The sequence below is a fragment of the Fusarium fujikuroi genome, chromosome FFUJ_chr08 (genome assembly GCF_900079805.1).
Source record: "Fusarium fujikuroi IMI 58289 draft genome, chromosome FFUJ_chr08".
Taxonomy (NCBI): domain Eukaryota; kingdom Fungi; phylum Ascomycota; class Sordariomycetes; order Hypocreales; family Nectriaceae; genus Fusarium; species Fusarium fujikuroi.
This window is the reverse complement of record NC_036629.1, coordinates 257,052-272,146: the sequence shown is the minus strand read 5'-3', so window position 1 is coordinate 272,146 and position 15,095 is coordinate 257,052. Positions and strand designations below refer to the sequence as shown.

The 15,095-nt window shown below is 47.9% G+C and overlaps 7 protein-coding genes; 4 read left to right on the top strand and 3 right to left on the bottom strand.

Annotated features, from left to right (window-relative positions):
* Positions 1-1,552: 1,552 nt before the first annotated feature.
* On the top strand, positions 1,553-2,786 carry FFUJ_13981 (uncharacterized protein; the record flags this gene model as incomplete). XM_023581397.1 has 4 exons in its annotated part: positions 1,553-1,741; positions 1,791-1,889; positions 1,934-2,295; positions 2,342-2,786. 4 exons carry the CDS (start codon positions 1,553-1,555, stop codon positions 2,784-2,786), a joined length of 1,095 nt encoding a protein of 364 aa, XP_023434102.1.
* Positions 2,787-3,298: 512 nt separating this feature from the next.
* Positions 3,299-5,088, top strand: FFUJ_13982 (related to GABA transport protein; the record flags this gene model as incomplete). XM_023581396.1 has 5 exons in its annotated part: positions 3,299-3,439; positions 3,488-4,133; positions 4,182-4,201; positions 4,252-4,581; positions 4,630-5,088. The coding sequence occupies 5 exons, from the start codon at positions 3,299-3,301 to the stop codon at positions 5,086-5,088; spliced, it is 1,596 nt and encodes a 531-aa protein (XP_023434101.1).
* A 99-nt stretch (positions 5,089-5,187) lies between these two features.
* On the bottom strand, positions 5,188-5,784 carry FFUJ_13983 (uncharacterized protein; the record flags this gene model as incomplete). Its single annotated transcript, XM_023581395.1, has 1 exon — positions 5,188-5,784. One exon carries the CDS (start codon positions 5,782-5,784, stop codon positions 5,188-5,190), a length of 597 nt encoding a protein of 198 aa, XP_023434100.1.
* A 208-nt stretch (positions 5,785-5,992) lies between these two features.
* Positions 5,993-7,985, bottom strand: FFUJ_13984 (related to Tripeptidyl-peptidase I precursor; the record flags this gene model as incomplete). XM_023581393.1 has 5 exons in its annotated part: positions 5,993-6,121; positions 6,171-6,487; positions 6,533-7,267; positions 7,317-7,719; positions 7,773-7,985. 5 exons carry the CDS (start codon positions 7,983-7,985, stop codon positions 5,993-5,995), a joined length of 1,797 nt encoding a protein of 598 aa, XP_023434099.1.
* Positions 7,986-8,871: 886 nt separating this feature from the next.
* Positions 8,872-9,937, bottom strand: FFUJ_13985 (uncharacterized protein; the record flags this gene model as incomplete). XM_023581392.1 has 3 exons in its annotated part: positions 8,872-9,031; positions 9,082-9,765; positions 9,816-9,937. 3 exons carry the CDS (start codon positions 9,935-9,937, stop codon positions 8,872-8,874), a joined length of 966 nt encoding a protein of 321 aa, XP_023434098.1.
* Positions 9,938-10,762: 825 nt separating this feature from the next.
* On the top strand, positions 10,763-12,372 carry FFUJ_13986 (probable methylmalonate-semialdehyde dehydrogenase (acylating); the record flags this gene model as incomplete). XM_023581391.1 has 2 exons in its annotated part: positions 10,763-11,908; positions 11,956-12,372. The coding sequence occupies 2 exons, from the start codon at positions 10,763-10,765 to the stop codon at positions 12,370-12,372; spliced, it is 1,563 nt and encodes a 520-aa protein (XP_023434097.1).
* A 578-nt stretch (positions 12,373-12,950) lies between these two features.
* Positions 12,951-15,077, top strand: FFUJ_13987 (uncharacterized protein; the record flags this gene model as incomplete). XM_023581390.1 has 6 exons in its annotated part: positions 12,951-12,977; positions 13,035-13,694; positions 13,746-13,837; positions 13,891-14,075; positions 14,129-14,682; positions 14,736-15,077. The coding sequence occupies 6 exons, from the start codon at positions 12,951-12,953 to the stop codon at positions 15,075-15,077; spliced, it is 1,860 nt and encodes a 619-aa protein (XP_023434096.1).
* Between the last annotated feature and the right edge of the window lie 18 nt (positions 15,078-15,095).

Below are 15,095 nucleotides of genomic sequence, written 5' to 3'. Positions count from 1 at the left end.
AACAAAAATCAACGATATGAGACAGATTTAACTTTAGCATTACGTGACCAAAAAGCAAAAAACCTAAACTCTTGTTAAAACAGACCACAAAGTCGGCGCCATTAATGTCCGTGAGTCCGATGGCTTGAATTCCCTGTTAGTTCTGTGCATAAGTGAAAACCTTCTTGTCTCCCCCTCCCATCAACACGGCTCACCCATCCTTGCACAATGCAACCCCTGAATTGCTTCCGTCGGGTGGTATTTGATCTGAGTGGTCAGCTTCCTCCGCGGTTACCGGGACGTTCCATTTATCGCAATCCGTATTCCGGATCATCCCATGAGACGTGAGGTGCATGTCGCTTAGGGTGTACGAGATCGATTGGTTCTGAAGCGAAGGAGTCGAGATTTACGTGCTAACTTGATCAATGCTCTTGACCGAGGACTTTGTTTTCTCTTAGTCAGGTTTAACATGTGCCGAACCCACAGCGCTGAATGCTTAATTTTGCTTGACGGGCCTTTTATATACAGCTTCTAGAAGTGAACTAGACGACTCCATAGATTAGCAACGGAATCGTAAGCTTGGACAGAATGTCACTACTGTGGGATAAGATTGACACTGACAGGTCTGCTATTCCCTGCTAGGCAGCCGCGTCGGCCGCGGAAAAAATGCAAGGGTGCGAAATCTACAGGGCTGTTAGTAATAAAGTTTAAGCAGTGTAAACTCTGATTACAGGAGGTAGCATGTTAATTCGAGCCCAATATATTTCTCTGGGGAAACTCGTCTCGGTTAAACACGTGAAACACAACCGACACTCGTAATAAAGTGTATATACAATGCATTACAGACATTCTCAACAAGCAAGTGACGGGAGAAGAGAAAAGGTGTTGTAATGGCCCCTGTAGCTGACATGGTTCGATGAATGGAGGGTACCGAAACGCGGCTGACCTCCCTGTTACGCGGTCACGAAAGGGGCAAAGGATCGGCAGTTGAGGTCGAGACTTTTGAAGAGCCCTTGATTGGTTTCCGGACCCCAGATCGACATAATCCGCCGCACGGCTGTTGATCCCGACCCCCCACTCAGCGAAGGATTTACCCATCTTGGCTCAGTGATCCCACCCAAAGTCCGAAAAATCATGAGATAGCGCAAGGATTGGCCCTGAAATGAAAGAAAGCCTCAACGGCTTAAAGCAAAGTAAATCTCCGGGTCTGGTGCACTGAGGGAACTTTAATGCAGGGGGTATATCAAAGGATGAGATCCTGTGAGCTACCAGCCAACACTGTTGCGTGTCCTGGAATTGACCTGTAAGTTTAACGTGGCATGAACAAAGAGGACTCGGTGGTTTCTTATCGAGTCCTGATATGCCCGCTTGAGATAAGTTGTCTCCCGAAACACATGTCTTATACGCGAGGTCGGGGAAAAAAACAAGGGAGTGCATGGTCCCAGTCGCATCATTGCGTTAATTAGATATCAGTGAGAAGCTTTATCACCCTAATCCACCCCATTCCTCAAGCTTGTGGCTTTGCTTTCATGTGTTTGATCTGTAATTCATCAATTCCTCACAAATCGTCGAGATGCTTTTGCCTCGTGAGCATGAGACGCCGTTTAACAAGGCGCCTGTTATTCGGGCGCTGTCGATGATTCTCATGATTGTTACTATGTTCTCGGTGTTTATTCGTGTTCTTACGCGGATTGCTACGATGAGGAGATTGCGATGGTCGAGTCTGTTCAAGTCGGATGACATCCTGATCTTTGTGTCGATGGTGAGAAATTAAGCTTTGGTCGCTGATGATCTTGACACTGACATTTTAGATCTTTGTCATTGCTCAATCGGCCGTCGTTTATTCACAAGGTGCGAATGGGATGGGGAAACTTGATGTGTCGTCTGGGCAAACAACGTTGATTCTGAAGGTGAGTTCAACAGTAAATGTTTGCAACTGGTCTGACGGTATCAGGACCAACTCGTATCCGACATTCTCTTTTATCTGGCATTAGCATTTTCGAAGATCTCAGCCACGACGACCGTTGCAAATATGTCACCACTATCTCACAGGCGAATACTGCCGATCCAAATCATCATTGTAGGCTGGGCCGTTTCTGCGATATTTGTACGGGCATTCGCATGCTCATTACCGTCATCTTGGGACTACATCAACGGTTCATGTGTCGATCTGGTGGCTTTCTGGGCATACGTCGATGCTGTCAACGTTATTACCGATCTTTTCATCACCGGTGTCACCATCGAGATCCTCGTGCACCTGCAGATGCCAATTGGCACAAAAGCAATGGTGGTTGGTGTTTTTGGTTCACGCATTCTGTAAGTCATCTACGCCACGCATCCACACAAACTAACAAAATCTCAGGATGATCCCTCCCGCCGTGTCTCACATCTACTTCTTCAAGCAAGCCCTCGAATCATCCACGCCGATCTTCACAATGTGGAAGCCCACCATCATCGTACAAGTGACCCAGTGCATCGGTATCACCACCACCTGCATCCCCTTCTGGTGGCGCTTCCTCAAGAGTCTCGAGTCAGGCCAGATGGGCGCAGGGGACATATTCGGCGCCCTCAGCAAAAGCAACAATAGCAAAAGCGGCGGGACGACCAGAGGAACGGGGAACAAGTCTAGGTCCAACCACACGCTGACGTCGGGGTCGCAGGCTTTCGAGCTGACGAGCAGGCAGGGGGATGTGAAAAAGTTTGCGCATATTGTGACGGATCATGGCAAGGGAGGAGGTTCGTGGGATGCAGCGCGGCAGAATAGCCAGGAGGCCCTTGTTGATCCTGCTGCTGGGGTTGCTCATTGAACCACTCGGATCTTAATTGCGGTAGGTACCGGTATATTTCTCTTTAGCAATGAATAATGCTGCCCTTGGGCGCGGGCCGAACCCTTGTAAATAAAGTGGGATGGTTTAAATGGTGTGGCGCAATGCTTGTCCCTAGCGTACCTGGTGAAGATAACAAGGGTCAAAGACCTCAGTCCACTCTCGTTCGTAGTTTCATCCTACGATATGCATGTCTCATGCAAGTTGGAATACCTCCCCTACTCGGCTGTAGCGCCAACAGGTGGTTCTCCTCGCGTTCCACCTGTACCGTTACCACGAGCGATAATACCGTCAGGGATAGGATATGCAAGTTCGCCGAACTGTTTGTCATATCTGATAGGCATGGGAGGGTTGTATTTAACTTTTTGCCTGCAGACGGAGTTCCTTTTTAAACTTTCCCCAACTCCCCTCCCCATCTTGAGGGTCATTTATTCGCAGCGCAGACTGCAGACTTTCTTTTTTATCAATTCCGACCCATTTTGACGACGATCAATATGGCTACTCAGTACGAACTCAACGATATGCCTGCGGCAAAACATCCCCGATCCACGGTCGAAGATGCTTCGGTATCGAGTGATCAAGATCACATGGACAATGCGCAATTGGCGAAGCTGGGAAAGAAATCAGTCCTCAAGGTATGCGAGACCAATTGATCCTGCTGAAACCCAATTGACACAATGTAGAGAAACTTTGGAGGATGGACAATTCTAGGCTTCAGCTGCGCTGTCCTCGTCACCTGGGAGGGAACCCTCATGAACTTCGCTCCCGGTCTCAGCAACGGCGGCAGCGCGGGTCTCATCTACGGCTACATCTTCGTATGGGTCGGCGTCCTCAGCTCCTTCGCGTGTCTCTGCGAACTCGTCTCGATCGCCCCGATGGCTGCTGGCCAGTACCACTGGGTTGCCATGCTTGCGCCTCCACGATATGCGAAATATCTTAGCTACATCACGGGATGGATGAACCTGGCTGGGTGGCAGGGAACGTCTGCTGCTGCGGGTTTTCTTACAGCTACTATGATTCAGGGCCTGGTTATCTTTACCACGCCGTCTTATGACGCGAAAACATGGCATGGTAGTTTGATGATCTGGGCTTGTGTCCTGGTCGCCATCATTATTAACACTGTTGTCAGCGCTTTGCTTCCGATTCTAGAGGGAATGATCTTGATCCTGCATCTTATCGGCTTCTTTGCTATTCTCATCACTCTTCTTGTCTTTCGCGATAATGATAATGGCACTGAAGTGTTTACTGAGTGGCGCAACTCGGGCAATTGGCCTACTCAAGGTCTGTCATGGTTTGTTGGACTGTTGGGCTGTGTCTTCTCATTCACGGGTAAGTCTTGATCTCGCATCAATTATTCACTCAACTAACGCGCACCAGGTGTCGACTGCTCCTTTCACGTAAGAGCCATTGCTGTCAATCGATGTGTATGTCACTAACCGTTTCGCAGATGTGTGAAGAAGTCAGAAACCCTTCCTTAATCGTGCCCCGCTCCATCATGGGTAGTATCACCATCAACGGTCTTCTCGGCTTCGGTATGGTCATCGCTATGCTCTACTCCGCAACCGACATCGACGCAGCCATTGAGACACCAACTGGTTACCCCTTCATGGAGATCTTTTATCAAGCCACTGGCTCAAAGGGCGGAACCGCCGGAATGGTCTCGCTAATTATCGTCATGACCCTCTCTGCAACCGTTGGTGTTATTGCTTCGACATCGCGTATGCTCTGGGCCTTTGCTCGTGATAATGCTTTGCCTTTCTCACCTATTCTCTCAAGGGTATGCTTAAATATTCGCTCATTTGTAACAATCTCTAATAAACTCCAGGTCGAAAGCCGCACCAACATGCCTGTCTGGTCCATCACCGTCACTTGTCTCATCTCTTGCATCATCGGCCTCATCAACCTCGGCTCTTCAATTGTCTACAACGCCATCATCTCAGTCGCCATCTCCGGCCTATACGCATCATACTTCATGCCCGCCATCCTTCTTCTATACCGTCGCTGTGATAAGAACTATCAAATCCGAAACATTCACGGCGACGGACAAATTCTCGAATGGGGTCCTTGGCATCTCAAGGGGATGTTTGGCATCATCAACAACACCTTTGCTTGCATGTTTATCACTATTGTCTGGTTCTTCAGTCTTTGGCCTCCTCAAACTCCTGTCGATGCTAAGAGCATGAACTATGCTTCTCTGATGACTGGCGGAATTGGTGTTTTGGCCACCATTTACTATTTCCTTCGTGCTAACAAGGTCTACGTGGGGCCCAAGAAGGAGATTTAAATAGACACAATGTGCATGGAGCCTGACAACTGCTCCGATTCTATCATTATCTAATAGCTCTATAGCAAAAGTTTGTCCAGACTGAGATTATAACATACATCATTTCCAAGGCATGATGGTCAGTTCGGGCCATAACTTGATCCAGCGCTGGACTTTCTTGTGGTATGTCTCTTCTGTCATGATCAACTGGTTCGGGCGCACCGTGAGTCTGAACATATCCGAGAACCCCCATGGCGCAAAGATATCCCATTCACCGTCCTCTCTCAATCGAACGCCGATAAGCGCAGTGTTGGTCCCCCAGGTAGTCATAGATGCCTCGCTGGAACGATGTTGAGGGCACGGTTTGCCAAACTTCTTCTCATACCAGAGATGCACGCGTGCTTGATTGCGGATCTCAACTTCAGTAGGAATATCCGCAAAGATCTTCTTTCCCGCCTGGATAACCGCATCTTCAGCCTCCCACGATAGATCTGAGTCGTCAAAGTAGATCAAGTCGTAGTCGTTAATTCCAAGTTCTGGGTCGCGGTTGGTAACGACGTTCCAGACGGTTTGCGTGAGTGCACCAGCGGCGAGGTACCAATTGGGGAGCTTCATTTCAGCCGCGCGCGATAAAACGGTCATGAGTGTTTTGTTGCATTCTATTGCTTGACGAAATCGAGCGGTTTGCTCATTGATTGGAAGGAGAGCGGCGTCCATTTCGTTCGTGGAGTTGGGGTTAATGAGATGAGAAGGTTGAAAAGTTCACGCTTGATCACGGCTCAAACACAAGACAATGGCACGTGACATGCATCATCCTGCATCGCCATTAGGCAGCAAACTGGGACTGAGATGAAGTGTTCAGAAAGTAATACCAAGGTCAAATTATAATATTTATATCTAATGCGATCTATACGGAGCCTCTAGCTTAAGGAAGGCTGACTAACAGGTCACGAAGCTTCGGGTACTTGGGTGAGCCCATTCCCGAGACCGGATCCCATCCCTTGGCCGCCTTGAACCCCGCCGTGTCGCAGCCAGGGTTGGAACCTTGGGTGATCTATCAACATTAGTAAAATGCTCGTTCTTTAGTAAATAATGCCACCTACATCAGTAAAGACTTCAGGATGCTGATATAAAATCTGGTTCAAGAACCCAATTGGTTTCTTCCCCGCCAGCAATCGCTCATCATTGATTCTGTTAATCATGGCAGCGAACATTGGTGTAGCAGCGCTTGTTCCTCCACTAATTGTAGTCTTGCCGTCTTGGAGGAAAGTAACATTTGCTCCCAGAAGCGCAACATCAGGAATGGCGCGTCCGGAAATGTTGTACGTTCCCTTGGGGTAGTGAGGGTTGTTGGCAGCGAGATAATCAGCGACAGCCTTGCGCTGGTAGGCTGGCTGTGCATTCATGTTACTGAAACCACCTAGAATATCTTAGTAAAACTCTTAACATTCCTAAGCACACTTACCTCCAGAGTAGAAGTTATGCTTGGGATCGAAGACGGCAACCTCGTTGGTTCTGCTGCCAGTGAAGTTGACCTGTGTCGCTCCAACTGCGGTGACGTACGGACAAGACCCTGGGAAGAGACTGTTGAAAGCTTCCTTCTTTGCATCGTAAGGGTTCACAGTACATTGCGTAGCGCCTTGCACTCCACGATCTCCAGAAGCTACAAGAACGCTAACACCGCTGAGGGCCAACTTCATCCACTCGTGACACTGGCGCTGGATATAACGACGAGGGAGAGTCTGCTCGTCAATCGCGAAAGAGATCGAAACGACGTTTGTAACCTTGTACTTGCCGCACATAGCAGGGCCCTGGAAGCCACCAAAGACGGGGAACGTGGGATCAAGATCAGGATCATCACCGCCGTCATACTTGCAGTAGCTTGCATCAACAGCGTCGAGGAAGTCATTTGCAAGACCTCCCTTGTTGTTATAAGGGGTTTGGAACATTGTGACGGTCTGGGGGTAAACAATGGGATATGACATTTCGATGTCGAGTAACTCTTCGCCTTCGATGGGCACACCTTCTGCTTCGGCGCCGTTGATGCTATTGACCTTAGGTTTTGTTCCCTTGGGAATGAAGGGAGCGTGCTTTGCCCAGAATTGATTGAGATCAGCAGGTTGATAAGGGTCGCCGTATCCGAACAGACCCATGGAGTTATTCTTCGCGGCCTTGGTTCCAAGAGGAATGCCATAGAGCTCTGATATCGCCAGTTAGTAACGAGCGGTGGACATTTGCTCTTGACTTACTTCGGATACAAGCTGGAGTCCAGCTTTCGCTGCAGTTGCGCAGATCATCTGCAACTGGGAGTTTGTATGGAGGTGGCAGGGTATCGAGAACAGGCTTGACTGCACGGCTGCGCTTGGTCTTGCCAGTCTTTTGAGATTGAGCCAAAGTAATAAACTCAACATCGTCTTCAATTGCAGATGGAACTGCGTGGTCGGCAGGTTCGAGACGAAGTTCACCAGTCGCATCGTTGTGCATAACATGGACGCCAGCTCCGAGCATTTTTCCAAGCTTCTTGACTGGAGCAGAGAACTCTAGAACAGCAGCTGCCTTCTTAAGATGCACAGAAGACAAGTCAATTCCTGCATCTTCGAGCCATTGCAGGACATTTTTCTGTGAACTGTCTCTCGGTTTGAACAAGTCTTGCTGAAATATAGTGAGAATGAGAGTAACTGGCAGAAGATTGAATAAGGACGTACGACTTCCCTGAGCTCAAGATAGTGCCCAAACTTCTCTGAATTGGGATCCGAGATATCCATCAGTAAAGCTTCAGCTTCCGCAAGCTTAGGCTGATGAAACGCGACAGCAGCGCGAACCACTTCGTCTCCCGACAAGGCTTTCCATTGTGATTGAGGAAGGGCACTAGCGATCTGCGCGCCCAGAAGCGCGACAACTGTTGCGTAACAATGCATTGCTTTATGACCTTGCAGCAACACTTCGTCGCCAAGAGATCTATAAGTTGAAGACGGGTCTTGGCAGGTTAGAAATCACGAAAGCAAAAGGGGAAACATTTTGTAGTCTGGTGAAATCGGCTAGAACGGTCGGGCCCAGTTCCTGGTTTCAAAACCTCGTATTTGAGCCGGAACTAATTTTAGATGGTTCTCGTGATCGTAAAAAGCATAGCGTTGATGATAACAGACTAGTTAACCTATAGTGGCCGCAAATGGAAAGATCAGTCGACTTTTCTCTGCTATGGCCTCGTATTTCTACACGATCCTCACTTAAGTCGAGGTCAATGCGTAAGACTTTTCGGGTCAGGTAAATCAATAACCATTTACAGTTTTAGTAGATAAATAATTCAGTCATTTGAGAAGAAAGAGCTTAGAAAGTTATGAAGGTCTTCTTAATTTGAATAATCGATTACATAGACTAAACTCCTCTCAAATTCGACTGCGAATAATCGACCGACCTACAAAGTTTACTATCGAATTAGGTAAGGTAATGGGCTGATGATGAACACTCTGTGGGCTAAAACAGGACTGTGAATGAATCTAGTAACAGGTGCAGAGCCAATCAGATAAAGCCATCACTGCAATGCGGCACTGGACTGTCATCGCGAGCTCTTTCTAGGTTTCGCATGTCGATCTGAAAATGGGTTCGATTTACGTTCGGCCCTTTCTATGCCGAGACTTCCAGAATGCTTCTGTAATGCCCCCAACAGACAAGGTTATACGCGGGGAAGCTGGTCTTTCTTTTAGCCTAATATGCGGATATAGTATATTCATTGTATACGCTATGTCAATAGTGTATTTGCCATTTGTCGTTTAATGAACTTCCAAGTTGCAGTTCTGAGTCCAATCAATGTCGGCCAATGGTTCGGCCAGCAGCTAAATGTTCAGCGATCTTCTTAGCCAAGATTTGGTGAAACGCTTGTGTTGGATGAGCGCCGTCGATATACATGTACTCCGACGCGTTGTGCTCACAGTTATCAGACTTAAAGTCAGGTGTAATCGTGCCACTATAATTATTAGACTGGATGCCATCAAAATACCGAGTAGAGTGTCTTACCTCTTGTAGTCTGCACAGAACCCCGTGCTCTTGTACACCGCAGTCTCAGGAAATTGAGCCGGATCTTCGGTTACAGCAGTGATCAACGGTACAATGTCAAACAAGAAAAAGGTACTATGAGACAATTTGCGGTCGAGCTGGTTCAAGAGTTTTTGAAGCTGATTGTTCCAGTTCTCAGATGCTGCCTTGAGAGTTGGTGCAATGGGCTTTGGAACGTTGTTTGGGAATAGAGACTGCGGCGGGGTCGAGATGAACAGGAACTGGCGAGCGCCGAGGCTGTGTAGGTCAGTTGTGAGCTCGTCTAGGCGATCCATGATCTTGATGACCGTCTCATTCTGGTCAGCGTCATTGATGGTACGGTATATGTCGTTGATTCCGATAAAGACTGTATACAGCGTACGCTTTGGTGGAAAGAAGTTCGGCTGTTGCTGCTGTAAATAAGCGTCAAATCTGTGAACCTGAGTAACCACGTCATTGGGTCCAGTCTTGACAATGTTGACATCAGTGACAGCGCCTCCAACAGCCATGTTATATAGCAACACGGATGACTGATTATACTGTGTTGTCAAGTACATTGGCCACATTTTCCCATTGGAGCTTGTTTTTCCGGTATTTCCGAATGGGTTGGTTATGGAAGGTTGAGCTCCAGACGTATTAAATCGAGTGTCTGTCCATGAATCGCCGCTAATTATATAGTCAGACATAGGTGAGAGTTACAGGTGTCACTAGCTTACAAAGACACGATCTTGTTAATCTTGGCAAAGTAAAACTTCTTTGGAGAATGTTTGTCCGCTGATGGTGCCGCCGTTGCTACATGTAGCATACTGACGAGGGAAACCAAGGTGAATAGCTTCATTTTGGAGGCAGAATTGACAACAATGAGACAAGACAGTGTCCAGAGGTCTGCAAAGCTTAGAACAGACCCGGAGCTCCGTAGAACTTATAATAGGAAGACATTTCTTGAATCTCGGTGGTCGATCCCCCGAAGACCAGATTGGCATATTTCCAGAACGCGGAACATTTTGGGGGTGAATGGTGCTAACCCTACATCCGGGCTAGGGTGGTCATTAAGCAAAAAACTAATTAATCAGATACCATGTGTAGGGATGTCGATTATACTTATATATACAGGTGAGTCCAGTGGCTGGGAGTTTATATTCGCCTTACAGCAATTTACTAATGACAGCATAAAGACTCACAATTCAAGGCCTCTGTCGGTCAGTAAATAAGGTGCCCTGAGTTCCTGACTAGGGCAGCGTTAGTGGGAAATTTAGTGAGCGTTGGTGGAGTTCAGCGGGAAGTATGCCGGACCAAAGGAATCAACAGTCAAGACGGCGATCTCAACTCAATTGGAGCCTCAAATGGTCGGTACGATATTCAGTCTCCAAAATAAACGGAGATTAGATAAAGCCCATCGTGGAGCCACGAAAACTAACGGTGACACGGTCATTAATGTCTCTGATAACTCACTTTGATAGGCCTCAACGATAACGGTTATCGGCCCCGCCAACACTGATAAGCCGTCACAAGACACTCTCCGTGGTAGAGTGCGGGGTAATTGTCGGTCTGTCCCGAACGGAGGCGACCGCTCTTTGCTCCTATATCGGGAAGGTTTCCGCCTCACCATATCATTCTATCCCTTCTTTGTTTCTTCCATCTACCAACAACAACTATCTCAAAAATGCCTTCGACTTCAATCTACCAGTCTGTCATTTATCCCGGCAACCACGAGAAGTTGGACAAGCCAAAGGACACACAGAATTTCATCGACAACAAGCTCGTCTCCTCAAAGACATCGTCATGGATCGAAGTTCATGACCCTGCGACCAACAATGTCATCACGCGTGTTCCTGAGAGTACCAACGATGAGCTGCAAGAAGCAGTCAAGTCAGCCAAGGCTGCGTTTCCGGGATGGAAGAGGACGAGCATTATCAAGCGCCAGCAAATAATGTTTAAGCTGACGCACTTGATCCGCGAGCATATGGATAACCTTGCGACAAGCATTGTCACTGAGCAAGGAAAGACTTTTGCTGATGCCAAGGGCGATGTTCTTCGTGGACTGCAGGTTTGTGAGACTGCTTGTGGAATCACGACTCAGCTCGGCGGGGAAGTCCTCGAGGTTGCCAAGGACATGGAAACACGCTCCTACCGAAACCCATTGGGTGTTGTCGCGGCCATCTGCCCTTTCAACTTCCCAGCTATGATCCCGCTGTGGTCTCTTCCTGTAGCGACCGTCACAGGAAACTGCATAATCGTCAAGCCGTCGGAACGCGATCCGGGTGCTGCTATGATGATCGCTGAGCTCTGTAGAGAAGCTGGCTTTCCACCAGGTGTCGTCAACGTCGTCCATGGATCAAAGGACACAGTCAACTTCCTTCTTGACGAACCTGAGATTCAAGCTATTTCCTTCGTAGGATCCAACAAGGCTGGAGAGTATATCTACCAACGAGGATCAGCCAACGGCAAACGCGTGCAAGCGAATCTTGGAGCAAAGAACCATGCTCTTCTGAGCCCAGATGCTAACAAGGATCATGCCCTTGATTCAATTGCCGGAGCTGCTTTTGGTGCTGCTGGACAGCGATGCATGGCGTTGAGTGTTTTGGTTACTCTCGGAGACGCAAAGCAATGGTTGCCTGATCTCGTCGCAAAGGCGAAGAACCATATTGCTGGCAGTGGCTTTGACTCAAAGTCGGATTTTGGACCTTTGATCACTCCTCAGAGTCGCGATCGCTGCAATGCCCTGATCACAAGTGCCGAGAAGGAGGGTGCTAAGATTCTACTTGACGGGCGAGGATACAAGCCTGATGGCTTCCCTGATGGCAACTGGGTGAGTCATCTATGATTATTAGACTACTGACTGCTAACATGATACAGGTCGGTCCTACAGTCATCTCCGGCGTCCGCCCCGACATGGAATGCTACAAAGAAGAAATCTTCGGCCCCGTCCTCCTCTGTATGGAAGAAGAAACACTCAAAGACGGCATCGATCTCATCAACTCCAACGCCTGGGGTAACGGAGCCGTCATCTTCACAGACTCAGGAGCCAAGGCTTCTCTCTTCCAACAAGAAATCGATGCTGGACAGGTTGGCATTAACGTACCGATCCCTGTTCCTTTGCCTATGTTTTCTTTCACCGGAAACAAGCGTAGTGTGGCTGGAACTGGTCTTGCCAACTTTTATGGAAAGGATGGATTGAGGTTTTATACGCAGTGGAAGACTGTGACTTCGCTTTGGAGGGCGGATGAGGCGAGCACGGGGGAGAAGTTGACGAGCATGCCTACCAATTCTTAGATGCACTTTAGTGGCTTTTCTGTGCAGACGGTGATTAGCTAGACTTTAATCAAATACTTTCCAAGAAATACATGGGTTATTCATGATGCGCAAGTTTGAAGCAACAGGGAATGCTGAGGAGCCTGAAGAGCTGAAACTACCCCTGTACGTGGCTGCATACTCATTGCATAGCATTGGCTCGGAAGTCGGAGCATCCGTGAGTGCAGGGATAATTGAGGCCATCTTGTCAGCAGCCACCCTCCCCTCAACGTTTTCCCTCCATTTCCTTCACAACAACATGAATTGGTCGAACTTGGTTGAACGATAATTTGCCTAGCTACTCTAAGACCAGCAATATGGCTCGAAATCACCCTGAGGATCCCTTCCAGCGTCGGACTATCGTTCATAAGTCTCCTTACGCAATGAAAGTGCAGATAATTGGCGCCATACATGGACAATTAAGTGCAAGAACAGCAGAGCCAGCCACGCTATTGGTATTTTCATTCAGGTTTTTACCTCACAGGAGGAATCTCCGGATAAGATCAGTAAACATCACCGTCAGATTCTCCGGAGATGTTAGCTGTCCAGCTATCTCTACCATGGCGCCCGATGGCCAGCTCCATGTAGTAAGTTAGCACCCGACGTGAACCCGTATCCTGCGCTGAAGGTCTGGCTCTCCAAAGGTCGAGAACCCCATTAATGAACCAACGGTGAATGCCGACGCTGCGGTTGCCATTATTGGTGTCACAGGCCAGCAGGGAGGGGAAAACGCCTTGCTTGAGAGAACGCCGAGTGTTGTGCTCACTGGCCACGAACTCGAAACAAACATTGTTAAATGGACTATCATGGAAGACCCGATTGTCAAAGCAGGTGTTCCGCTGTATTTGCAGACGGCCGTTTTACTTTCACGAAGATCCAACGACGTCTTCGAGGCCAAAGTCAACATCAAAGCTGATGCTTCCAGGTTCTCACTTATGAGCCCACCAGATCATTCCGTGACCTTTGATCCAGAGGAATCTCCTCTGATACCTAATGAACTGACAGGCCTGGATCTGCATGACCTCAAGTCGGTTGATCTCTCCCAGCTTTGCAAAATACGAAACGTCTTTGACATAGAGGACATTCCGCCGTGGGAAACCGTTGACCGGACTGTCAGAGACCTTGTTAGAAAGGATAAAGTAGTGGATGACCAGGCCGAACATAAAGTGGCGGATGACAAGGCCAAATCATGGTTCATAGATCTCTGGGACAACAATACCGTTGCTGATGCACCGGACATATTGCCCAAGTCATTGGGCCGAGGCGAGTTGGCAAACTACTTTTCCTGGATATCTGAGACACCGGTATGGCATTGGTCTGCCGTGATACTATGATCTTATTACTGATTCTATTAGAATGATGATGCTCCAGCACCTGTCGAACTAGCGGATCTAGGGGGAGAACAGGCACAGCAATTGTCGAGACCTACTTCTTTCTGCAATTTGATGTATGCTCTTCGAAATTATAGCTCCGTCTCCAATACTGATATAGTAAATATAGTGCAAGGCAGTCAAGTGAGAGTGGGCTTACAACATTCGACAAGTTAAAAAACCTCCTCAACGAACCTCGTGTCGAGCTATTGTCTGGCTTTTTCGAACTCCCCGTCGATTTCGAAATCACTCGACGTCATGACCGTGGAGGATATCAAGTGTTGAATGACAAGGAGGGCAACAAGACTTCCAAACGTGAGTAACCTTTTTGAGCATCACATTGCGAACTGTCACTAATCAAAGTACAGTTTACATCATCCAGACGCCATTCTATAGTACAGGCTTCTGGTCATTGATTCTTTACTCCGTAATCGATAGTGGTGTTGCGCGAGACCGAAGCAAGTCATCTGGTATCGTTCATGCTGATGCTGGCGTTGATCTAAGAGGAATTTTCGGCGGCGTCCGTGACATTGCTGCCAAACAGGGCCACCATCGAACTCTGCTACCAGTACAACTATTCAAATCCCACTACCAAGCTACTTTCTCGGCTTTCAACTCTATTCAAGAAGAAGTTGAAAAGGTAGATAAGGAGCTTCTGCGGCAGCTCGAAGAAGAGGGCAGGCTAGATGATGCAAGTAAGCTATACCGGAGATTGAGTATGAGATTGCATGAGTGCAGCATGAAGCTTGCTGAACTTCGCCGACGTCGAATGTTTGAGAAGGAGTTTGGTGCTGGACTGCAAGAAGATCTAGAAAACGACAGTATGCTGAAACTAGTGGTCCAGACATACTCTAAAATGTCTGAAAGCAGGGACTCAGACATCGAGAGTCTACCTGAAAAGATTGAGAGTCAACGAAATGTTGTAAGTGTTACTATATAATTCTAGTGAGTCTCTTAGCCGATACATAATGTCAGTTATACAATTTAATCACGCAGCACGATAGTTATCTACAAGCTAGGCTGGCTCGAGAATCACTCCGAGACTCCAAAGCTATGAAGACTCTGTCAATCTTGACGATTCTTTTTCTACCTGGAGCTTTCATCGCCACAATCTTCTCTACGAACATGTTCGACTTTAAATACAAGAACCAGCAAGTGAGGATTTATTTTGCGATTGTTATTCCTCTTACCGCGGTCCTGATGATCTGCTGGGTTCTCTGGTTGAAGAATACACCTGAAAGTTGCGATGCAGAATCCGGGTTCAGATATCGGCCAGTCAAGAATATGAACTGGCCGAAGGAGGGAAAGGAAGACTGATAGGTAGATGCAAGATAG